Source organism: Cnephaeus nilssonii, assembly GCF_951640355.1.
Source record: "Cnephaeus nilssonii genome assembly, chromosome: 24".
Taxonomy (NCBI): Eukaryota; Metazoa; Chordata; class Mammalia; order Chiroptera; family Vespertilionidae; genus Cnephaeus; species Cnephaeus nilssonii.
In genome coordinates, this window is record NC_137095.1 from 10,960,100 (window position 1) to 10,985,680 (window position 25,581).

General features: G+C 48.5%; 1 protein-coding gene across 1 annotated transcript in view; it reads right to left on the reverse strand.

Moving 5' to 3' along the window:
- Nucleotides 1-2,412: 2,412 nt before the first annotated feature.
- The window catches only part of MCTP2 (multiple C2 and transmembrane domain containing 2), a 143,952-nt gene continuing 120,783 nt past the window's right edge, over nucleotides 2,413-25,581 (reverse strand). The window contains exons 19-23 of the mRNA XM_079763895.1: nucleotides 25,104-25,145; nucleotides 12,997-13,106; nucleotides 10,363-10,472; nucleotides 6,584-6,681; nucleotides 2,413-3,638 (exon numbers count right to left, since the gene is read on the reverse strand). Coding sequence (XP_079620021.1) covers nucleotides 3,570-3,638; nucleotides 6,584-6,681; nucleotides 10,363-10,472; nucleotides 12,997-13,106; nucleotides 25,104-25,145 — 429 coding nt within the window. The 3' untranslated portion in view covers nucleotides 2,413-3,569. The remainder of the gene's footprint in view (nucleotides 3,639-6,583; nucleotides 6,682-10,362; nucleotides 10,473-12,996; nucleotides 13,107-25,103; nucleotides 25,146-25,581) is intronic.

Here is a 25,581-nt window from a genome sequence, read left to right on the forward strand (position 1 = left end):
CTGTGCTAGGTAACACTTAAATCAACCTGCTGTCAAGGAAATGTCAAGGAAACTTCTGCTTGTCCGTTACCTTTTTTTTTTTTTTTTTTGGCTGGATCACTTCAGCTTATGCAGGACTGTTGGGAGTAAAAATACAAAAATAAGAACAAATTCAAGGCAAGCCTTAACCACTCAGTAGGTCAAAACTACCACCACCAGATCGAAATCTGGGGGATGCATACGAAATCAGTCATGCTAGCTATTTGTTAGTTAGGCAGTTCAACAAATGATTTCATGTGTTTTTACTTTTCCCAAACATTGTTTTCGTCTAGTAAAGAAAATACATGCAAACGAGGGGCTTGTATGTATTATCATAATGAATTAAAGGGACGGGGAAACAAATTGTAATCTTAGGGTTTCTCAGCTAGAAAGACCGGCCTGATAAAATATTTTCCAGAGAAAAGTTGGATTAAATAATACATGAGTTGAATTCTGGCTGGGAGCAGGCTACTGACATTGGGCTTCAGAAAGACATTCTTTCTTCACCCCGAGGTTTCCAATGCAGCAAGAGGTAACGTGGAACGTTTTGCCTGAAAACACAGGGTTTTTTTGTTGGAGTCTCTGGACCAATTTGTAGACATGTAATTTTACAAAAACTTTGTGTGTGTCCATAGACATAGCTTATTGAAGGAGTCCAGACTATGCCACTGTGGCATGAAATTATTGTTGAGCCCGAAGCATTTGAGAATCAACAGATAGAGGAGTCCCCCCCGCCCCCCCGAATTCCTTTATCTGAATAAAAGCAGGGCCTCCCAGAAGAACTCAATGGCTTAAAATTCCCGCTCCAAGAGTAACCTGGGAAGATTGCCTGTCATCAGCTGAGACGACGAGAAGACACTGCACCTGAAGAGATATTGCCACGCAAACATCATATCTATAGTCGCCTAAGGACACACCTGTTTTCCCTAAAAGTCATGTGTGTTCCCACCTGCCATTGGGACCTCCTTCCCTTTCTAAGAAGCCATTTGTCTTCCTGTTTAAAGTGCCTTTCTTCTCCTGTGAAGACAGCGTAGAAGCCTTTTTAATGCTTTGGTAGGTGATCAGTTAGTGCTCCTGATTAAAAAAAGATCTTTAAAAGCTGACAATGGGTTAAACTAAATTCACACATAGAAAGATGGCGTGGGACCAGTCTCTTTTGGGTTTATTGTTGAAAATTACTCCCAGGTCTTACACAATTTTAAGTGTTTATTTTAATTGGTTCTCTTTCCTGTTGTTGTTGTGTGTTTTTTTAAATGTTTTTATTGATTTCAAAGAGAGGGAGAGAGTGAGAGACAGAGACATCAATGATGAGAGAGAATCATTGATCGGCTGCCTCCTGCACGCCCCACACTGGGGACTTGAGCTTGCAACCTGGGCATGTGCCCTGATGCGGAATTGAACCCTGACCTCCTGGTTCATATGATGGCCCCATACAAATTCCTGGTGACTCATATAAACCTTCACATTGCACTTACAACTCACATTCCGTTTTTGTGTCCAGTGTCTACTTAATCAGTTAACAACTGTTTTCCACAGGCAGTTTATTAAGGGTTGCTCCGTCCCAGCGTCCCAGGGGCCGATGGTGGCCTAACCTTGACGCTGAGAATTTCAGTCGGGGGCTGCAGAGGAAGTGGGTCTAGCCGACGATGCCTTCTTGTCGGGCATTGTTATTTCATTTTGAAATTCTATAGAAAGAGCACGACAATAAAACATCGGTTCCACATTTAAATAAATACGGGGCTGTTTTGCCGCCGAACGTTTTCCTTCCAATGACTGATCCGATCTCACACGTCTGTTTAAAAATGCCTGACTTGGGCCCTTACACAATGATAGACGGCGGATCAACGAGACGATAGTTGGGAGCGAGACAATGAGGCATTGTTTACACAGAAGACTGAGTAACTGGTTTCACAAAAGACGCTCTTCGGTATCTATTGTGTGGACAACGAAGAGATTTCCTGGAGCTTTTATAATTTCTGCAGGACCCCTTTCCAGCCAGCGTCATTAACTTGACGTAAATCAAATCATGCAGAAATCTGGCGCGGCCGAAAGCAAACCCGGGAAGATAGAAGACGAAGAGAAACAGACACGGGGGAGATGATCAGGTTTAGAATCTTTGGCGTGTTTCATAAACATTTTGTGTGAAGATTATTAAATTACAACCCAGAGAGGGCGGAGGGGGGAAAAAAAACACCATGGTAAAACTCACTGTTCAATCAGATCTTTTCCCCTCCAATTTCCTTTACAATACATATATTACATATACAGATACATATAACAGCACATACAAAGTATGTGTTGACAAAATACAGTCTTTACAACTTACGTGTCACTTGAAAAGAAACTTTCATACCATATATATGCACAACATTGGAATTTTCACTTGGGGGTGGGTTCCTGTGAAATGGGGGGGGGCCTGCGGGGATGGGACACTCTTGAAGGAAGTGGTACTTTTCTAGGAAAAGGCCTGTGAGATACGTTTTTATTACGGATAGCATCAGTGGTCGGCAAACTCATTCGTCAACAGGGCGGCAAACCGCGGCTCTCGAGTTGCATGTGGCTCGCGAGCCGCAGGTTGCTGACCACGGGGATGGCTTATTGTACCCACACGAGGAACTGAAGATCAACTGGGGCTGCTGAAATATTGCCACTTTCTGCTCAAAAATGCGGGCAAATGAGGTGACGATGGCCACCGGGTAAGCAGCCACATGTGTTCATCCCTGGCTCCCCGGCCTTGACCTAAGAAGTATGCTCAGAGTTCATTCATTCATTCATTCATTCATCCATCCATCCCCTCCCCCTTCCTGAAGCCGTCACGTGGACATTTCAGTTTGGAAAGAAGCACACAGTACAATCGGAAGAGATGGTGCTTTAAGACACCCAGATGCTTCCACGAACCCTTCACTTTCGGGAGGTGTGTTCCCTTTGGACCCTCCCGGCACCCATTGCCAGCAACGGGCCGTGATGCAGGAGGACGTGACTGGGATTCGACATATAGATCTTCAGGAGTCACGGCTGAACGGTTCCCCAACGATCGGGGCTAATCCTGGTCATTATTGAAAAAGCTGCTGATAAGATGCGTTCCTTGGGTGGATGACATCTTATCCAAGACTTGTTAGCTCCGGGGGGAGAAAAACCACCACCACGGACTCGCAGGAGCAGTCACCGGAAAGGAGCGTGGGGTGGGGCGTGGAGACACGGGAATCTTCAGGAGAACCGGCCGCTGGCGGTGTGGACACAAGTTCCAAGTCCCGCTCGAATGCAAGGGGTCCCTGGCTGCTCTCTCCGCTCTGAGAAGGGAGGGACGTCTTGTAGTCTCTAGATCACCTCCTTCTGCTGGGCCGGCCCGCTAGGCCACTAGGACATCCACGCGTGTGCATGTTCCTGTGTGCATGTTCCCATGTGCATCTGTGCGCTTGAAGAAGGGGGGAGATGACAGACAGGGCGCCACACAACATACATGTGTCCGGACCGCGGTGCCACGGAGGGAGCCCCATGGGTCCAATCGCCCAAAGCCAGTCCAGGGCGCTGGGCCCCGGGCGGCGCGTGTCCTAGGGCGCGCTGCGCTTCTTGCGAAGGGGGCTCTGGCTGCTGCAGGGCCGCAGCTCCGCGTACTGCACCTGTGAAAACACACAGACGTGACGCTGGCGGTTCGGTAACCCTAGCCCGCCGCACCGCGTGTTAATGGCTCCCCGGGGACACGCCGAGGCAAAGGAAGGAAGGTTCAAAGGTAATGAATCATTTTCTAAACACAGGAACATGGGGGGATTAATTACAGGAAGGATTGGAGGAGTCATGCATCATTTCTGGAAACCAAAATATTAAAAGCAGATTTTTTTTTTTCTTCTCTAATGAGATGCGTGGGGTTCTTCTATCTGCCCCGGGCACTGCTGGGGGATTTCAGTTGTGTGTGTGTGTGTGTGTGTGTGTGTGTGTGTGTGTGTGTGCGTGCACGACCCTTTTGCACCATAAGCAAGCTTCATAACAGCCCCCTGGGAATGTTTGTCTTAGTATATGATACAGCAACTTATTAAGAGTTATTCATTTAAAAAGATCTAAAAAAAAAATTTTTTTGCCGAAACCGGTTTGGCTCAGTGGATAGAGCGTCGGCCTGCGGACTCAAGGGTCCCAGGTTCGATTCCGGTCAAGGGCATGTACCTTGGTTGCGGGCACATCCCAGTAGGGGGTGTGCAAGAGGCAGCTGATCGATGATTCTCTCTCATCGATGTTTCTAACTCTCTATCCCTCTCTCTTCCTCTCTGTAAAAAATCAATAAAAAAAAAATAAAAAAAAATTTTTTTGGGGGGGGGACGGCGAGAAATCTCTGCAAATGAGATGCCATTTATTTTGCCAGAGAGGGAAATAATATTGAAATTGATACTGGCCCCAGACTTCTATAGATTTCTCTTAAAAATGAATTTCATTTCCAACGGAATGGCTAAAACATCTGTGATAACTATGAACAAGGGGGGTGGGGGTGGGGGTGGGGAGTCCCCAGTGGCAAACTGTCTGTTGTGTTATTAGAAAGTGCTCTTGGCGATACACCGAGCATCTTACGGCGAACTCTACCTTCCGGGGATGGTCTTTTGTTGTGTTCCTGTGTATTCCTGCCAACGCCAATTAGATGCGCGCTCTGAGGGCCGCTGTGTGCACAGACATAACCCCTGACCAGGCTCGATGGCAACTGGCATTCTCCAAGGATGCGGACAAGCCCTCCCATTGCCACTCCAGCGCCCGTACGCTGCAACCCCATTGCTTTCGTGTGAGCTTGCCCAGGCTGACGGCGGAACGGCTTTCTGTAAAGGAATGCATGGCAGAGCAGCTGTGCTCGCCACTTGGAGCATTTGTGCCGAACTCTCCACGGGCGTCAGGGCCCCTCACATAAGCTGAGCTGCAGTTTGGTCAAGAGCAGATGCGTGAAATACGAGTAAAGCTCGATTTCCTCACAGTGCTTTGTGAGGGTGCCTGGGGGACAGGGGGTGACATACCTGTGATCTTCAATGCAGAACAAGCTAGGGCCAGGTGACTATTTTTTATATTTTATTGATTTTTTACAGAGAGGAAGGGAGAGGGATAGGGAGTTAGAAACATCGATGAGAGAGAAACATCGATTAAGCTGCCTCCTGCTCACCCCCTACTGGAGATATGCCCGCAACCAAGGTACATGCCCTTGACCGGAATCGAACCTGGGACCCTTGAGTCCGCAGGCCGATGCTCTATCCACTGAACCAAACCGGTTGGGGCCCAGGTGACTTATTTTATAATTGTGCAATGCAAATGCCAACGCGTAAATTCATATTTTGTAGAATACATTTTTTAAATGTATTTTTATTGATTTCAGAGAACAAGAGAGAGGGAGAGAGAGATAGAAACATCAGTGATGAGAGAGAACCATTGACCAACTGCTTCCTGCACACCCCAGACTGGGAATCGAACCCACCACCTTGGCATGTGCCCTGACCTGGAATCGAACCAGTGACCTTTCGGTTCCTGGGTTGACGCTCAACGGCTGAGCCACACCAGGCGGGGCTGTAGAATACATTTCAACAGAGAACTATATCAAAATGAACGTTGAAGGGATAGAACATCATGGAGTCTCTTTTAATCTCTAGAATTTGGAATGAAGGGGAAAGAAATTCTAGGGCTTTTCAGCCCTACAATCCTGAAAGCCACCCAGCGTTCCAAGCACCATTATGTCAGAGCGCCCCAAAGTCGAAAATCGATACCTGGTTTGGGATTCTCTCAGATGATAACGCTCTGTGTCTTTGGTCACCGTGATGCCATTTCACGCCACGGCCTCCCATCTACCGATTCTATGATCCCTAATTCTCCATCACAGAGGCCGCTGCCTGCCCCCTGGGCTTACAGCAGCCTGATCGGTGGGGGCCCAGATCGGGCCACTTGAGGGGGCTCGCTCGTATTGTTGTCTTGGCTAATCTGTCTGTCTCCACAGAAACGGGACGCGGCCGGACTAAGCGGCCATCCCTGTGAATAATACTTCCGATTGATCTCACACCGTTTCCCGCCGCCTCTGCCTCTACGTGCATTCGAGGAAGCGGGGGCTTTGCCCTCGGCAGCCCTAAATCCTTACAGGGGACGAGATACCAGGGGGGCCTAGGAGATCATCAGAGCCAACAAGAATAAAGAGAATAATCCTCCTATGCCCCACTCCCCATAAAACGCCTGCCATCCCTTTCCGGACCCCCCACGCGCCCACACACCGAGCCCATCTCATCCTCTTTGGGGGAGGCAAGCGATCCCAACAGGGACCAACACCCCTGCCTTTGAGCGGCGCCGTGTGAGCTCCAGACCCTTCCTAAGTCGCTCTTTTTCAGGATAATTTCCCCCAATCATCTCATGCTTTGGGGACAAAGGATTCCTGGCCGCCCCCCCCCCACCCTCCCGCAAAGCCAGGCCTCTGGGTTTTTCTGATGCGTTATCTCAATTACTCACACACCAGCACAGTCTCGGGCTCCGGGGCTGGCCAGGCTCCTGTGTAGGGGTGGGGGAGGGGGAGAGGGAAGGGCCCCCCTCATTGGTGGTGACCCGTTCCTGCATTACGTACCTTCTGAACATCCGACGGTACCCTGGAGAGGAAGTCTAGGAGCTCGTTATTGTCGATGGCATAGGGATTTCGGAACTTCTTAGTAAATTTGTTGATGCCTGAAAAACAGAAGAGACACAGGGAGATCTCGTCGTCTGTCTGTCTGTCTGTCTGTCTTTACAACTCGCCCGACTGGGGGAGGAGGGGCATTCACAAGTAAGAAATTAGTGTGAAAACCATTACTGGCCCCCCAGCCATGCCCACGCGGCTGTCATGTGGAATCATTCACAAACGCCTTTTCTTGCAGGAAGGAGGGAGGGGTGGCGGGCGAGGGGCCCTGCCTCCCCGGGCTGTGAAAATCCCATTACAATCCCAGCAGCAGGGCGGCAGAGACACCCAGGAAAACCGGGGAGCTCATTGGCGTTTTTGGGGCGACACTGATTAACAGCCTCCTATGCCAGGCGAACACGTGTCCCGGGTGGGCACAGACCTTCATGAGCCCAAACAAGTCACAGCTTGGGGGCCGCGGACCGAGCGGAGCCGGGGGAGGTGCAGGGCCCGAGTTGTGTTGTGTGTTTGTTTTTTTTTTGTGGGTTTTTTTTGGTGTTGTTAAAAAGAAGCTGCAGAAACCTATCTTCCCCCCTCCTCCAGCTCATTTTCACAGGTTTCGCCTCTCTCCCTGCAGAACAGAACTCGACATGTTGACTGTACTTCGAGGCGGCAGGAAACTGTGAAAAGTTATTATTGGAAAATTATCTTCCTAGGGTTCGCTAACTTAATTTACGGGCGGCAGCCCGGGGGGTGCGGGCTGGGCTAGGCAATGGAGTCCGAGCTCATCTCAGCCGGGGACCATGACGACGGGACGGGGGCTCTGTCCCTGGTCTCCCCTTCAGAGGGGGGGGGGGGTCCTCCAACCCCCTTTTGCCTCCCACGCTGCTCCTCGCCTGTATCCACGACTCATGAGCTATGTTCTTTTCTGCAAATGTCAACCCTTTTCTCACGCTGAGTGTTAGAGGGTGAAACATTAAGGCGGCCTGAAGTTTTGCCACGGAGAGCTTGTGCAACACGGGTCAGGGCGGGAGGCCTTGTTAATTTCAGCGACGCTGAGTGAATTCTCGCCTGAGGTGTCCACCTTGACTGGCTCCTATTCCCCAGCCCCGGAAACATTTCATTATATTTTTTTGTTTTTGTTTGTTTTTACTTTTTATTGATTTCAGAGAGGAAGGGAGAAGGAGAAGGAGAGAGAGAGAGAGAAACATCAATGATGAGAGAGAATCATTTGATTGGCTGCCTCCTGCACGCCCCACACTGGGGATCAAGCCTGCATGTGCCCTGACCGGGAATCGAACCGTGTCCTCCTGGCGCTCACCACTGAGCCACACTGGCCGTGCACATTTAACTGTTTAATGATCCCTAACACATACACGGTTGGATGTTGCTCTAATTTCATTAACCATGACTGGACTTTCATCTAAGGGAGGGACTTCCTGGATGGCCCTGTACCTGACAGGATGCCAACCTCCAGGCATTTCCTTACGGAGGGTCAGGCGTACACCTGCTTTGCAAATGGCGGCCAAGCCATTGTTCACGGGTAAACGGAAGTGGTTGGGGTGGTGAAGAAGGAAGGCTTCTTGCAAATGATCCCTTTTCTCCCAAGTCAGAGCCGCGCTGTCTTTCTCCCCTCTACCCCCACAGCAAGCTTTATGTTTCTAGCTAAAACTCCCCCCCCTCCCCCCCCGTCAACCCCCCCTCCCTGCGTTCCTTTAAACTAAAATACACTCGCTGTGTTCTTCTAAAGGCATTAATTGTAGCACGGGCTCTCTGGCAAAAGGAAACAGACAAGGCAAAACGACGCAGGCAGACAAAGACGCACAGAGAAAGGATATATCTTCTATTGTTAATTATATATAGTGTGCGCATCTGGAGTCTTTACAATGAACAGCCAGGCAGGGATAATATCCCAGCCGATCAAAACACCACATTCTTAGTTACTGAGAAGATTATAAACCTGCACAGTAGCTCCAATGCGCCAGAGAGGGCAGGCGTAGCCCACAATGCACTGAGACAGTCGATGAAAAACTTAGACTAAAAAGTCATAAGGCACTCAGAAGTTATAAGCTTCAAAAGCATGCCTTTTTAAGAACATATATATATATATTTATTGATTTCAGAGAAGAAGGAAGAGGGAGAGATAGAAACATCAGTGATGAGAGAGAATCATGGATCGGCTGCCTCCTGCAAGCCCCCTTCTGGGGATCGAGCCCGCAACCTGGACATGTGCCCTTGACCAGAATCGAACCCTGACCTCCTGGTTCATAGGCTGATGCTCAACCACTGAGCCATGCAGGCTGAACCACGCCTTATTTTTTAAAGGTGTCACAGGCTCCAATCAATGGCCGTAATTATACCATATTATCTACCGTGTGAGACAATGTGTCAACAGGGGATCATCCACGCGTTGATCATCTTTTTTTCCCCTCCTTTAAATATATTTTGATTGATTTCAGAGAGGAAGGGAGAAGGAGAGAAAGAGAAACATCCGTGATGAGAGAGAATCATGGATCGGCTGCCTCCTGCACACCCTCTACTGGAGATCAATCCTGCAACCCGGGCACGTGCCCTTGACTGGGAATCGAACCGTGACCTCCTGGTTCCTAGGTCAACGCTCAACCACTGAGCCACGCCGGCTGGGCCTGTCTGAGCATCTTAACATCTGAAGATCCCAATAGTGATGACGGGTGAGAACGCCGCAGCAGTCGTAGGAGCCAGGTAACGGAAAACCAGGCCTGACCCAGACTCCTGTGGGGAAAGGCGGGTGGCTTCTCCCACTTAATTTCCTGCAACGCACCCTCCGCTGTCAACCCACAGCCCACCCAGCGACCATCGCCGATAGTCACCACGCGGCTCGTATTTTGTCCGACCGCTGGCGGGGGTAGTAAATCAAGTCATGCCATAGGCTTCCGGTTTGCCATTTTTGTTTCTGCTTTTTTAAAAGCCGCTAAACTGTAGACGGGTGCACCATTTCCTCTGGTAAATTATAGCTTCCTCTCCTTTCTGGCGCTGGTTAGGTCATCACCGAGGGCCCCCCCGCTAACCCCTCTCCCCCTCTGCTTCTGGGTTTAAGTATTGGATTGGGTTGGGCTATGTTTTCCTCGAGGAGGGATGGAGTGTCAGGAGTAACCTGGCTACTTTCACATACTGCGAAGGGCAAGGTGCAGGTGTGCGCTCACTGCTTGAATAACAGTGCGAACGGAAGGCTACAGGTCCACAGCAATATAGTATTCAAGGGGATTTATGGCTGCGAAGGCCGAAGGGAAATCACACCCACGATCCCGTTTTTTATTTGATCACCGTTATGCAACAGGCCTTTAAGGAGCGACGCTGATCGTTCAGGCAATTGGGCCTTTGCAGGGAGGTCCTGGATTCCTGGCTGCCCAGATGCTTTCTTCAAGCTCGTGTTTCATTGCTGGCAGGAGCACATTGAAAGTTCATAGTCACACTTTAAGAATGAAGAATTGGCCCTGGCCGGCGTGGCTCAGTGGATAGAGCGTCAGCCTGCGGACTGAAGGGTCCCAGGTTCGATTCTGGTCAAGGGCACCTGCCCGGGTTGCAGACTCGGTCTCCGGCGGGGGGCCTGCAGGAGGCAGCCAAACAACGATTCTCTCTCATCATTGATGTTTCTCTCTCTCTCTCCCTCTCCCTTCCTCTCTGAAAGCAATCAAAATATATATGTTTTAAAAAATGAGTCACTGGTTCTTACCTGGAATGGACTGATAGCCAAAGGACCGTGCCGAACTTACCCCAGATTAAAACGATGTACCGAAGCGGGATGAAGTACAGCGTGATGGTGGCCACCGCCAGTATCAGACAGGCCAGGAAGGACAGGAACGGGACCGTCCAGTTAAACGTGCTGCAGGCAAACCACAGAAATGTCACCTTCTCTGAGGCTGGACCAGCTCCTTCGATTCACTTGCTCATGTTTGCTTCTTAGCTATACAAGTGGAAACGGCCTCTTGGGAAAGTTTCTTTGAAAACCTGGAGATGGAAGTCTGCCGGAACGGCTGGGCACCAGAAAAGCCTTCTTCAGGAGAAGGTCAGCAGACCAACGGCCACTGAGCTTCCTGGACCCGACAGTTCCAAAGAGAAGGCTTGGCTCTCACACGCGATTAAAGACAGCAATACTGCCCGGCCGGCGTGGCTCAGTGGATGAATGTTGATCTATGAACCAGGAGGTCACGGTTCAATTCCCGGTCAGGGCACATGCCTGGGTTGTGGGCTCCATCCCCAGGGTGGGGCATGCAGGAGGCAGCCGATCCATGATTCTCTCTCATCATTGATGTTTTTTTCTCTCTCTCTCTCTCCTTTTCCCTTCCTCTCTGAAATCAATCCTATATAATAAAAGCCTAATATGCAAATGGACCGAATGGCCAATGATCGGTCGCTATGATGCGCACTGACCACAGGGGGCAGATGTTCAACGCAGGAGCTGCCCCCAGCCCGCAGGCCCCAGGCCAGCCAAGGTGGGTGCCAGCAAGGGGTCCTCCCCCCTATCACCCCACTGGTTGCCCCGATGATCGGCCCTGATTGCTGGCCAGGCCTAGGGACCCTACCCATGCACGAATTTCCTGCATCAGACCTCTAGTAAAAATATATTTAAAAAAGAAAATACTATTTCATGTACGGTAAATGCAATCCCATGGGGGGAGCCTCACTCTCGGGGTTTTATGTAAGTCTTTTTTTTATTTGCTGGTTGCCAATAGTTGGGTGAAAGTTTTCCATGGTCCTTAGCACTGAATTACAATGGAATTCCGACAGAGTTACACAGGACAGCCCCCCGGAGTGCCGAGCAGGGACATGAAGGTCACTGAGCTCATGAATGGCCAAAGACATTCATCGGAGCCGAGCCTTCCTGTGTTGCAGCTGGGCAAAACAGTGCCCTGTTCATGGCTGAAAATATGTCCTAGACGTGGCCACCACAGCTGTGCTGGGGCAGCCGGCCCTCGGAAGCACTGGGGAGAGCGGGGGCCCGTTTCAATCGCTCTGCCCTCTTCTCCCATCAGACACATTTCCGTGGTCATTATCAACCACACAACAGCCACGTTTGTCTATGAGAGACGTTCAGGCACAGAGACGCTGTCACCAAAGACATCCCTTCCTTCCTCGGGCTTGCCCCCACTCCACAGCCTCTCATCCTCATTCAATTTCTTTTTAAAATACATTTTTATTGATTTCAGAGAGGAAGGGAGAGGGAGGAAGAGATAGAAACATCATTGATGAGAGAGAATCATGGATCGGCTGCCTCCTTGCATGTCCCCTAACTGGGGTGGAGACCTCAACCTGAGTATGTGTCCTTGATGAGAATCGAACCTGGGACCCTTCAGTCTGCAGGCTGACGCTCTATCCACTGAGCCACACTAGCCAGGGCTCTATATTTTTTTCCATTGACTTTGCAAGCCACTCGAGTCCCTGAATGATCTGCCTCACCTCCAGGCATGCCAGGACCATGGCCTATGGCACAGACATGCTAACTCACCTACACGTCCCTGTATCTCGCACAGTCTTGGGCTCTGAGCCTTGGCGCAATGGTTTGTACCTACTGAAGCCCCCAATCAAGGGTTCAATGCCCAGCTGCCTGTCTCTTCCCATTCTCAGAGAAGCTGACAATTTGCGGCAGCGGCAGAATTGCCCTGTCTGTTTCTCTCCTACATCTCTTTCTGGGCTGGTCCGATCTCTCCCCTAACATCATGTAGTTCAGACAAAAAAGACTCCTTTAAAACCTATCTGCATCCCTTTTTATTTGTGAACTAGAGGCCTGATGCACGAAGATTCGTGCAAGAATGGGCCTTCCTTCCCCTGGCTGCTGGCACTGCCTTCGCTCCGGCCGGAGCCGCCTTTTCACTCTGGCCCCAAGCAGCCTTTCCGCCTTCCCACACTGCCCAGAGGCCCGGAGTGGTGCAGAACACCTGTGTCGTTGCCATGGCGATGATGCAAGTGTCCCGCCCCGCCCCCAGCCGCTCTGTGCCTATGTATGCAAATTAACCTGCCATCGTTGTTGGGTTAATTTGCATACTCACTCATGATTGGTTGGTGGGTGTCGTGAAGGTATGGTCAATTTGCATCTTACTTTTATTAGTGTAGATATGCTATCTATTTCTTTTTTATTTAGTTTATCACCCAATCTAGGGTCTTTTTGAGAGTGAGCAGGACACTATTTGTAGTTACGCTGGGCCATCTGGTCACCCCAGTTCTGAGGCATTGCCCAACTGTGAGACTGACAAGCCCAAAGAGCAAACCAGCAGAGTTAACAGGGATTGCCTGACACCATGGCTTCAGTTTTGGGGTTCTGCATTTTCTGACTTGACGCTCCCCACCCACACTCGCCCTTGTGGACGGCAGCTCTAATTCAAACACCACGATGCAAAGGTAGGACTTACTTTTTAATTCTTTCTCCAAAGGAAGCTACTTCCTCCAAGATGTTCTGAACTGTGGAAACGATATCCTGTACCATGTAGATTCTCTCGATGATGCCCTTTTTCTCGGATTCCTAAGAAACGTAGAAGCAAGATTAGACTCAGTTACACTCTCGTTATTGTTCCAGTCTAGAAAGGAGTGTACTGTGCTATATAATAGCACAGTCATCATCCACAGAGTGACTCTAAGTGATGCCACATTTCTCGCAACATACACTAAGTGGTCAGATTATTATGATCTCTGAATGCATAATAATCTGGCCACTCAGTGTATATCTTATATAATAAAAGGTTAATATGCAAATTGTCCCCTCGACCATGAATTCAACCATCAGGCAGGCCAGCCAACCACCCATGTCCCCTCCCCCTGGCCAGGCTGGCTGGACCCCACCCATACACGAATTCATGCACTGGGCCTCTAATACACTCACACACACACACACACACACACAGACACTGAGTGGCAAGATGATTATGCATTCAGAGATCATAATAATCTGGCCACTCAGTGTAAATATTTACTTATTTACATATATATATTTTTATTACTGATTTCAGAGGGAAGGGAGAGGGAGAGATAGAAACATCAATGATGAGAGAAAATCATTGATCACTGCCTCCTGCACATCCCCCACACTTGGGATCAAGCCTGCAACCGGGGCACGTGACCTGACTGGGAATCAAACTGTGACCTCCTAGTTCATAGGTCGACACTCAACCCCTGAGCCACACCAGCCGAGCCATAAGTATTGAATGACTCCACAAAATGTCCTGCCCATTCATTCGATGCAAACACTCTCGGTAAGCAAGCTGAGTGGCCAGGTTATGATGATCTCTGAACGCATAATAATCTGGCCATTCCGTGTATGTGTATCTCAAATGGGTACCAACAGGATTCTACACTTTTGCTGGAGATCAACCATCTATTTTGCCCTGAGCTTTCTATCAGCCAGTGCAAAGGGGAAAACTGATCAGGTGCACGATTTATAGCATCTTTGATATCAAATAAATGAGGTACCCAAGAGAAGTACACTGAGTGGCCAGATTATTATGCGTTCAGAGATCATCATAATCTGGCCACTCAGTGTATATTTTTATTGATTAACACTGGTCTTGTCGTCTTCTCGCTCTGCGATCGAGTCAAGTTCCTGACCCCTTTCTGAGTTGCAAATTTGTTATCGAGAAAAGGGAGATGGTAGGGAGTCTTTGGAGAAGTAAACATCACATCTAGGTACTTCAGACACATAAGCCCGTCCCCTTCAAGAATGCAAAGAGCCGGGGCGGTGTGGCTCAGTGGTTGAACCTCGACCAATGAATCAGGAGGTCCCGGTTCGTTTCCCAGTCAGGGCACACGCCTGGGGTTGTGGGCTCCATCCCCAGTAGGGGGCATGCAGGAGGCAGCCCATCAGTGATTCTCTCTCATTGTGGATGTTTCTCTCTCCCCCTCTCTGAAATCAATAAAATAGATAAAGAAAACATTAAAAAGGATATAAAGGGACAAAAGGAAGCAACTTTTGGTCTAGTCAAAACAGTCCTGGGGTTGATTTGTTTCAAGAGCAATGAACTTCCAGGACAAGCCTACTCATGTTGCCCTGTGCTGTCTGAGCTTATCTGGCAGTTCTATCTGCTCCATGCTGGCTTTATTTACACGTTTCCGATGGAACCAGGGAATGTGGTGGTAACACCGTTTAGCAAACACAACGTTACATCTGCGGCTGCTCCCCGGTTCCCCAGGAGGCGCCACAGTGATTCATTCAGAAAGACAGGCCTGCCACCTCACGCGCTGACGTTTTCCTGAACATAAGCGGCTTCCAATTATTCGAGGGAAATGAGTAATAAAAATGGTGATCGCCACTGGTGCCATTCAACAAGCACACAATGTCACAGCGGCGAACAACGTATTTTTTAGATTTCGAGGACGAGTGGATTTTACTTCTTACGAATTTGAAAACACACAGAGGCATGAGTAAGGGTCACATGACTTAGGGTCTCGTTTACGAGCCACGCCAGTACCACGACATGATGGGAGAGACGAAGAGCATGGAACTTTTCATGATCCGGAATTCCCATTTCATAATGCTCCTCTGTTCTGTATAAAGGGAGAGTGGCTCTTGTCCTAAGAAAAATCATGAAAATGCCAGCTCTATACCCTAACCCAGGGGTCCTCAAACTTTTTAAACAGGGAGCCAGTTCACTGTCCCTCAGACCGTTGGAGAGCCGGACTATAGTTTAAGAAAAACTATGAACAAATTCCTATGCACACTGCACATATCTTATTTTGAAGTAAAAAAACAAAATGGCAAAAACACCTGCATGTGGCCCGCGGGCCGTAGTTTGAGGACGCCTGCCCTAAACATATAGATTACATAAAAATAAAGGCAAGATCACAATGTTCTTTCATTGTCCATTTGTTTCTAAAATGTTCAAGAGAAAACACATACACATACGAAGAAAACCCGGAGTCTAGGCTAAGTTTTGTAAGCAGCTGAAATAAGAACAGTGTACCCGTGTGTAACAGAGTGGTGGTGTGTTTTTTTTTTCTAAGAACAAAAATGAAATAAATCAAGAAGCAGTTATTTCCTTCTTCAAGGCCCCGTTGCCTTCCCCAGGCCTCCCATGACTAGAGGATTGTGGGAGAGAATTAACACCATCACAATGAACTTACAACTAAGAATTAATTATATCATCAGTATGTGACCTGAAATCTTTCTTACCTGCTCTGATTTAGGAAAACTCCTTTCTTTCTCTCTTTTTTGAAATACGTTTTTATTGATTTCAAGGAGGAAGGGAGAGAGAGAGAGATAGAAACATCAAGGATGCGAGAAGATCATGGATCGGCTGCCTCCTGCATGCCCCCTACGGGGGATCGAGCCCGCAACCCGGGCATGTGCCCTGACCAGGAATCGAACTGTGACCTCCTGGTTCACGGGTTGACGCTCAACCACTGAGCCACACCGGCCGGGCTCACCTTTCTCTTTAATTACCTAAGCAAAACCAGAGACATAGTCCTGAAAGTTAACCACAGCAGGACAAATCTTTGTGACATGCTGAGACACTGAGTCGTATTTGTCACAGGATGTACCCAGGTTCCCAAAAGCCATCCGTGCCACATTTCTACCTCAAGATCTTCCCAGTTGTTTCAGCCATCCAGAGCAAAGAGGCAAAAACAGAACTTGAGACTGCAGAGGGGAGTATGTTTGGTCTGTTTCCTCCCACTGAATAGTAAAAGCCTGCCCTTTGAAAATGTGCAAACATGATCAACATCAGAAATAGATTGAGTGGCATCTAGCATGAAAAAAAAAAAAACACACAAAAAACCCCTCTCAACATCTGTCATAACAAAGAACAAGAAGCAATATTTCTGATACACAAGATTACAAACGGGTCTGGGGTAAGCCTGGCTTACTGCACTGGGAATTGTCTTCAGGGCTTCTGCCCATGAGATGCGTTGTGCGTGCATGGACACACAGACACACACACAGACACACACACAGACACACACAGACGCATACACACACAGAGACACACACACAGACACACACACAGACGCATACACACACAGACGCACAGACACACACACACGCACACACACACAGACACACACACAGAGACGCACACACACACAGACGCACATAGACACACACACACACAGACGCACACACACAGACACACACACAGACGCACACACACACACAGACGCACACACACACACAGACACACACACACAGAGACGCACACAGACACACACACAGATGCACACACACACACACACACACACACGCACGCACGCAGAGTCAACTCCCTGGTGCATGCCGTTTCCATGAGGAAAGAAAATCATTGCTCTTTGCAGAGAGCCAACCCTCCCCAGTAGTCCATTTGCTTTGGGGAGTGAACAGAAAACAGACTGTTTGGGTTTGCAGTCAATATAATTTCTAAGTGGTTTTAAACGGCTCTTTCTGTCTGCTCACTGCACACAGCGCCTCCACGCTGACAGGTATTTCCCAGCGTGTGCTCTGGCTTCACCATTTCATTAGAAGTTTCTCTCAGCCCATTGACAGATGCCAGGCCTGCGACCACAGGGCAGGGCTGCGGGCTTCCTGCCACTGGAACTGCTGCGGCTAAACACGCCATGAGCTGGGGCTGCGGACTGAGCAGGGCACCCTTTCGTTATATTTGAGGTGGGAAGTGAGGCGGGTGGAAGAAAAAATATGTGTGTGACCAAACAGTGCAATAAGAAATTCTAAAAATACTTTTTGATTTCAGAGAGGAAGGGAGAGGGAGAGAGAGAGAAACATCAATGATGAGAGAGAATCATGGTTCAGCTGCCACCTGCATGCTCCCCCACTGGGGATGGAGCCCGCAACCTGGGCATGTGCCCTGACCGGGAATAGAACTATGACCTCCTGGTTCATAGGTCGATGCTCAACCACGCTGGCCAGGCTCAAGTTCGTTTCTCTTAATTCGGGTTTGTTCATTTGTAGACGGGGGAAGTAGCTAATTTAATGGTTTATTTTGAATGCTGAGTGAGCTGAAACATATAAAAACAGTCTGGAAATTGTAAACACTCTACAAATATTATTTTTAAAATCCAATTATACTTAACTAATTCTTAGAGCAAATGATGTTGTTTTAAATTATTACTCTTGTGTCATTTATTACTTACATTATTATTTTTCCCTTGAGGAAAAAAATGGTGCCCCCCCCCTTTCTTGTAAATTATCAATTAGCTTCTAAACTCATTGGATAATTGGGACTTAGTGCAAATCACACTGAAACAGGGGTTTCATTAGGAAAGACAAGAGGACTAACTGCTATCCTCAGAAAAACAATGACCTGTGGGTAATGGAGATACAATGATCAATGCAGTCCACATTAGCATGATGTAAACATTTTTAGCAATGGGAAATTAAATATCTAGATTCGTTATCCTATATAATAAAAGCCTAATATGCTAAGTGTCCAGTCGTCCGGTCGGCCATTCAACCAATCAAAGAGTAATATGCTAATGATATGCTAAGGCCGCTCAACCTTGCTCTGATGTGCACTGACCACCAGGGGGCAGACGTTCCAACCAGTAGGTGAGCTTGCTGCTGGGGTCCGGCCAATCGGGACTGAGCGAGACGGGCCAAACACGCCCTGGAGCCCTTCCGTGGTCCCTCCCCAGCTGGCCAACCTCCTCTGTCCCTACCTGGCCCCGATCCTGCACCAGTGGGGTCCCTCGGTCTGGCCTGTGCCCTCTTGCAATCCGGGCTGAGGGAACCTCCCCCCACCCCCCGAGTGCACGAATTTCATGCACCGGGCCTCTAGTATTCTATAAAATCAGAGCCTCTGACTGTATTCTGATAGACAGTGCACATTAGCTAACAGAAGAATAGATAATCCATCTAATTTACTGTCTGGCATATCGTATTTCACAATATTTGGGAGTGACATGACAAGTATAATCCTTACAGTAGACATTTCTAAGCAAATCCACAAGTGCTAGGGTTAGTGAGCCTGGTAGTGAGTAGGATGAATACTGCCTCGAAAGGTCAGATTATTAACATTCCTGGATTACTTCTCAAGGCAATGAGGCCAAACACTCTTAAGAACGGAGGTTTCATGTTGAAACGGAAAATGTGAGCTAGTCGGCGTGTCAGGGAAAAGACTGCAGGAAGTAAGGAAGCCAATCCCTTCTCATCGGAACATGCATAAACCGATCATTAAGAATTGGCTGGAATCCATTTTAATATTAAAGTCTCAAAGCTAAGATGGTACGGTAGAGATGCTAGCAATTAAATGACTTCATCACTAAAATTCATATTAAATCAAATTAAAAGCAGTTACATCAGAATGGCCATTTATTTTATTCCCCTGAAAATTATCCCTGAGCAAGTCCTCTACAATACGCCCTGTATATCGTTCCCATAGGGTTCTGAAATGTGTAGGAAGATATTCAATTATTGTTCATCTTTCAAAGATATTCTCTGACTTTTTTATTTTCTTTTTTTTAAAAATATATTTTTATTGATTTCAGAGAGGAATGGAGAGGGAGAGAGAGATAGAAACATCAATGATGAGAGAGAATCATGGATTGGCTGCCTCCTGCATGCCCCCTACTGGGGATCGAGCCCGCAACCCAGGCATGTGCCCTTGACCAGAATCGAACCTGGGACCCTTCAGGCCGATGCTCTATCCACTTAGCCAAACCAGCCAGGGCGACTTTTTTATTTTCATAAAAATAACATACCTTATCATCTTGACGTACCACTGCTGAGTGAATAGTATATAAAAAAAAAAACACCACTAATCAAACTAAGTTGCCGTGGTTTGGATATTCTTAAGTAGCAAAGGAATTGTAAGTAAGACTCCTCTCGCTATCAGATGATAAGGAAAAGTCCCTCGAAGTTCATATGCCACCTGCTTCTTTCTCTAAGAAGGCTCTGCCTGGGTAGTGAGCAGTGGACTAGTCAGTGTGGAGGATGAAAATCATTTTAAAAATGGAAATGGATGGTTTAAAAAGTACTTACATTTAATGACCACAGCCTACCTTGTGAAAATATATTGTACTAGGGTCCCTAGGCCTGGCCGGCAATCAGGGCTGATCTGTGGGGGCGACTGGCGGAGCGATCGGGGTTGGGGGTGGAGCTTGCCAGACCCCCCCCCCCCCCGCCAGTTGCCTCCCTCTGGGAATCGACCAACAGGGCGATTGGGGGGTCCCCTGCTGGCACCCACCTTGGCTGGCCTGGGGCCTGTGAGCTGGGGGAAGCTCCTGCCTTGAGCATCTGCCCCCTGGTGGTCAGTGCGCATCATAGCGACCAGTCATTCAGCTTTTATTATATAGTTCAGTATTTATTTGCACTCTTTCAATATAAAACATTCCATCGTTGATCAACAAAAGTGCATCAGGCATTCCTTATTTGTTTAAAAGAAAACATCTATACCCGTTTTTTCACCCATTATTAATATGAAAGGGTAATTTTCTCCCTCTAAACACTGTAAGGCAATTGTGATCTCATTGATCATCCTAAAAAAAAAACCAACCACCAGATCATTCAAGTTCTCTTGGGACAGCCAAGCTAAACACCAAGCACCCCACAACACAGGCCCCTGGGGGTCGTTCCTTTATGATAGCAATAAGCAGGGTTTTTTAAAACTATTATTACACGCCCTTGTGATTTCTCCCTCCTGATAGTGATAGTACATGCCGAAATCGTCTCTGTAAGTAACTGCTGGGCTGGAAAAAGAAAGAACCTCTAATGCAAGTATTGATACCTCCCACAATGAAAACAAGAGATCATGGCTTTGCCTGGCCTTTTCTAAGTATGGAATACAGCATTTTACACAATAGTTTCTTGGTTCATGCCTCAATTACGGGCCCTCCTGGTGCAGGTAATTAATACAATTTTCATTGTAATCCATCCGTACAAATAAGGTCCACAAAATAGAATTCCTCATACAGAATCTCCCGCACATAGCACATGCCGGCTGATTGCTGCTGGCTGGACTTAGTCACTATCTGTTCTGGGTGCCCAGCAAACTCTACTTGTAACAAGCAATTTCTCCCACGGCCCATCGGGTATAAGAAAGAAGAAAAAATGTCCCTCTCTTCAAAGTTTAGTTGGTACGTTCCGTTTCCTAAAAAGCCGAAGAACTAGCTCCCTGAGAGTCCTATGTTACCACTGAAAGCCCAGGGAAGCAAGGAAGGCAAGCGCTAGCCGGTGTGGCTCAGTGGATAGAGCGTCGGGGCCTGCGGACCAAGGGTCCCGGGTTCGATTCTGATCAAGGGCTCGTACCTCGGTTGCAGGCTCCTCCCCGGCCCGGGCCCTGGTCAGGGCTCATGCAGGAGGCAACCCATCCATGTGATTCTCTCAATCCACGTTTCTCTCTGTCTTTCCCTATCTCTTCCGCTCTCCCTAAAAATCAAGGGAAAAATATCCTCGGGTGAGGATGAACAAAGGAAAGAAAAAAAAAAAAAGAAAAGAAACGAAGGCAAAATTGTGGAGTCTAATCAGGTTTCTAATACAAGTCACTCCCGTGGCCTTTTGACAATGAGAAGGGAGCAGGAGGCTACGGTGATGTCATTTTACAACAATCCCCGCTGCAGACAATAAAAGGATGACAGAGTCCAGACCGAGGCCTGGTCTGTGCACGGGAGACAGGCGGGAACTTGGGAAAGCGTCCATCTCCCCGGAGAGCCGCGCCCCGGGGGCCGGCGCGCTTTCATCTCCCCAGTTGTCTGCGATGGTATTTGGTGGGAAGGGGTGCTGGCAATTAAGGGGTGTCACCTCCAAGATGGATCGTCGGGAGAGAAAGGAGCTCCCCTTTCTTCTTCTGGTTTGGGAGGAAACGACCGAGTGTTTACAATTTGTAAACAGTTCCTGTCTCGCTGGGTGTGTTACACTTCCCAGAAGCGTGGTCTGTCATGTGTAACACGCAACAGAAGCCAGGAGGGCCGCGTGAGCGAGCCCTGTGATACAGCCTGTGTGTGCAGCTCCATAGCACATGTCAGTGGTGGAGGCTGACATACATGGAGAAGAAATAATGGACTGTAATATGGGTGCGAATGATGTGTGCTCCGAAGGTCTTAATGTTGAAAATCCCCCTAGTTACAAATCTCTTAAAGAAGTGAGAGAGAGCCCGGCTGGTGTGGCTCAGTGGTTGAGTATCAACCTATGAACCAGGAGGTCACGGTTTGATTCCCGGTCAAGGGCACATGCCCGGGTTGTGGGCTCGATCCCCAGTAGGGGACGTGCAGGAGGCAGCCGATCCATGATTCCTTCTCATCATGGATGTCTCTATCTCTCAATAAAAACATGTTTTAAGAAAAAGAAGTGAGAGTGAGAAGATACGGAAGGGGACTGGAAAGTTCACCCGTCTCAGACTGGCTGTGTTAGGCAGAAGAGGCATAAACAGTCATATTTTCATTTTAGACTAATTCCTCTAGAACAGTGGTCGGCAAACTGCAGCTCACGAGCCACATGCGGCTCTTTGGCCCCTTGAGTGTGGCTCTTCCACAAAATACCACGGCCTGGGCGAGTCTATTTTGAAGAAGTGGCGTTAGAAGAAGTTGACGTTTAAAAAATTGGGCTCTCCAAAGAAATTTCAATCGTTGTCCTGTTGATCTTTGGCCCTGTGGACTCATGAGTTTGCCGACCGCTGCTCTAGAAGATTCCACAGGAATATGAAGTTGAGGAAGCAAAAACAACCATGGCTGTGCTGAGGCTATTAAAGGCCTTAGGATGTGGAATCTAATGAACAAAATAAACTGATGAACAAAACAGATCCAGAGACACAGACGCACGGAACAGCCTGTGGGATCTCAGAGAGAAGGCAGGGGAGGGTGGGCGGGTGGGAAGAGATCAACCAAAGAACTTGTATGCATATGTGCATAACCCAGGGACACAGACAGTGGGGTGGAGAGGGCCTGGGGTGGGAGGTGGAGGTAGATGATGTCAACGGGACTGGGGGGGGGGAGGGAGGAGGGGACATATGTAATACTGTCAACAATAAAGATTTAAAAAATGAATAAATAAAGTCCCTATGGAGATACTACACTCAAAGGATCTCAAGAACAAAACTGCCCAGGAGACAATGGGGAGAGACGGAGCACAAGACCCTCCGAGTGGGCCAGGCTGACACACCAGCTCCACGGCCCATCCCTGTCGATGCTGTGGCTCCGACGCAGTCATCCTCGCCGGGGAAGGCTAGGAGCGCAGTCCCGATGGCTCTGCCTCCGGGCCGAGACAGGCCTGGAGACACCCGAGTGTCAGGTTCAACTGTGACAACCCGGGCACGGGCTGAAGGTGCTGCCTCTAGTGAACTGACCACCGATGTCTCACTCGTTGCCTTCTTGTTAGAGGCTCTCCTTTGCGAGGTGGGCCCAAGACCCGTGCTCCCAGTGATCGCTGCTGGGCAGTTCATTGTCCCGTCCCTGGGTGGGTCACTTAAAAAAGGGTTGGCCGCCGAAACCGGTGTGGCTCAGTGGATAGAGCGTCGGCCTGCGGACTGAAGGGTCCCGGGTTCGATTCCGGTCAAGGGCATGGACCTCGGTTGCGGACACATCCCCAGTAGGGGGTGTGCAGGAGGCAGCTGATGGATGTTTCTCTCTCATCGATGTTTCTAACTCTCTAACCCTCTCCCTTCCTCTCTGTAAAAATAAAATCCATAAAATATGTTTAAAAAATAAATCAATAAAATAAAAAGGGTTGGCCAACCAGAAAGAAATCTTCACTTTCAAGCCCTGGTTAATAAAATGTAGGCTAGTTCCTAGTACAGGTTTAAAATTATTTCATTAAAACGGAAATTTTAATTTAAAAATGTGTTTCTGCCCGGCTGGTGTGGGTCAGTGGTTGAGCATCAACCCAGGAACCAAGAGGTCACAGTTTGATTCCAGGTCAGGGCACATGTCCGGGCTGTGGGCTCAATGCCCAGTGGGGGGCATGCAGGAGGCAGCCGATCGATAATGTTTCTCTCTCGTGGATGTTTCTATCTCTCTATCCCTCTCCCTTCCTCTCTCTCCAAAAACCAATGAAAACATGTTGATAAAAATAAAAAATAAAAAGGACTTGTTTCCTTTGGTGAGCCTTCCCAGCATGCACTTTGGCTTGGCTATCTCTACTTCTAATGTTCAAGGAGCTATGTCACACGGAAGCCACGCAACATCAATTCATCAAGAAGAAAGTTGCATCTGTGTGGCCTTTTTTTTCTGAAAAAGGGCAATTTACTTTAAAAAAATATTTTACTACTTGATTTCGTTATTTTTGCTATGAATGATCATTGTAACACCACAAATAAGGGTTACTCTGGAATCCCCTCAATGCGCTACAAATGGGCAAAACCATCTGCCTCTCTTGATTCATTTTAAGGCCCTTTGTGCCATGGAGCCAGTGTTTTCAAATTCATTTCTATTTCCTGGGCATTTTATATTGGATCCTAACTGTAAAGATCTCCTCCTCCTCCTCCCCCTCCCCCTCAAGCATCCGAAACGCTATGCCACGCGTCCCCCACCCCCGTACCCACAGGTTCCGGGGGACTGGAAGTCCATTAAGCGAGCAGCGTCGCATTTGGCATTTCACTTCTTTTCATTTTATTCCAGAAGGTTTGTCTGAAAGCGTAATGACAACAGGAGCAGCGGCTTTGAGAGATTCTCCCAGGAGAAGGGAGAGGACAGATGTACACAGGCGGAGAGCTGCGCGCGCTGCCAGCAACAGCTGGGGAAGTGACAGGCTCTGACGTGGGCGGCCGCCCCGCCGCGCGCAGGCCGGGGCCTGAAGGAGGAGCAATGTCACTGGGTTTACGGGTGACTTCGCGGGCTCCCCTCCGTCTACCTTCCAGACGCCAAGGACAGCCCCCCGACCGCTGTGCTGTTTTATTTTTTAAATATAATTTTATTGATTTCAAAGAGGAAGAGAGAGACAGAAACATCCATGATGAGAGAGAATCATGGATCGGCTGCCTCCTGCACACTCCGTCCTGGGGATGGAGCCCACAACCCGGGCAGGTGCCCTGACCGGGAATCAGACCTCCTGGTTCATAGGTCGGTGCTCAACCACTGAGCCACACTGGCTGAGCCTACAGCTAGGCTTTTTCTACTATTTCAATTATTTCTTACATTTTGCCCCTTTTCATCCTCATTTTTATAAATGAATGAAAAGAAACAAATACATAGGTATGTCTTAGAAAGGGATAGCCTTTGTAAATGATAAGAGTATTAATATGCTGGCTACTCCACAGTACAAAAAATAAAAGCATTTGACACAACCTGGAAGCTGTCTGCTGAAAACATGGAAGTCCCGCCCTGGCCGGTGTGGCTCAGTGGATAGAGTGTCGGCCCTCAGACTAAAGGGTCCCGGGTTTGATTCCGGTCAAGGGCACGTACCTCAGTTACAGGTTTTCTGGCCCTGGTCGGGGTGCGTGCAGGAGGCAACCCACCGCTGGGTCTCTCTCACATCAATGATTCTCTCTGTCTCTCCCCCTCCCTTCCACTCTCTCTAAAAATCAATGGGAAAATATCCTCGGATAAGGATCAACAACAACAACAACAAAAAAGAATGTCCCCTCCCTGTCCTGTGGTTCCCTGGGTCACTCACCTTGTCATCTTCGTCCTCCTCGTCATCGACTTCCGTGCTCTCCTGAAAGGAAGCCCACAGTTTGTTAATAAAATATCAGCGGATATGACCAAAGGCAAACTAAACTCATTCACATGAAAGAAAAACATCTACAGCCCGAGCCGGTGTGGCTCAGTGGATAGAGCATCAGCCTGTGAACTGAAAGGTCCCAGGTTCGATTCCAGTCAAGGGCACATTCCTGGGTTGCTGGCTCGATCCCCAGTGTGGGACGTGCAGGAGGGAGCTGATCCATGATTCTCTCTCATCATTGATGTTTCTGTCTCTCTCTCCCTCTCCCTTCCTCTCTGAAATCAATTTTTAAAAAAAGAAAAAGAAAAATGTCTACAGTTCTAGCCGGTTTGGCTCAGTGGATAGAGCATCAGCCTGCAGACCAAAGGGTTCCAGGTTCGATCCCGGTCAAGGGCATGTACCTCAGTTGCTGGCTCCTCTCCGGCCTGGG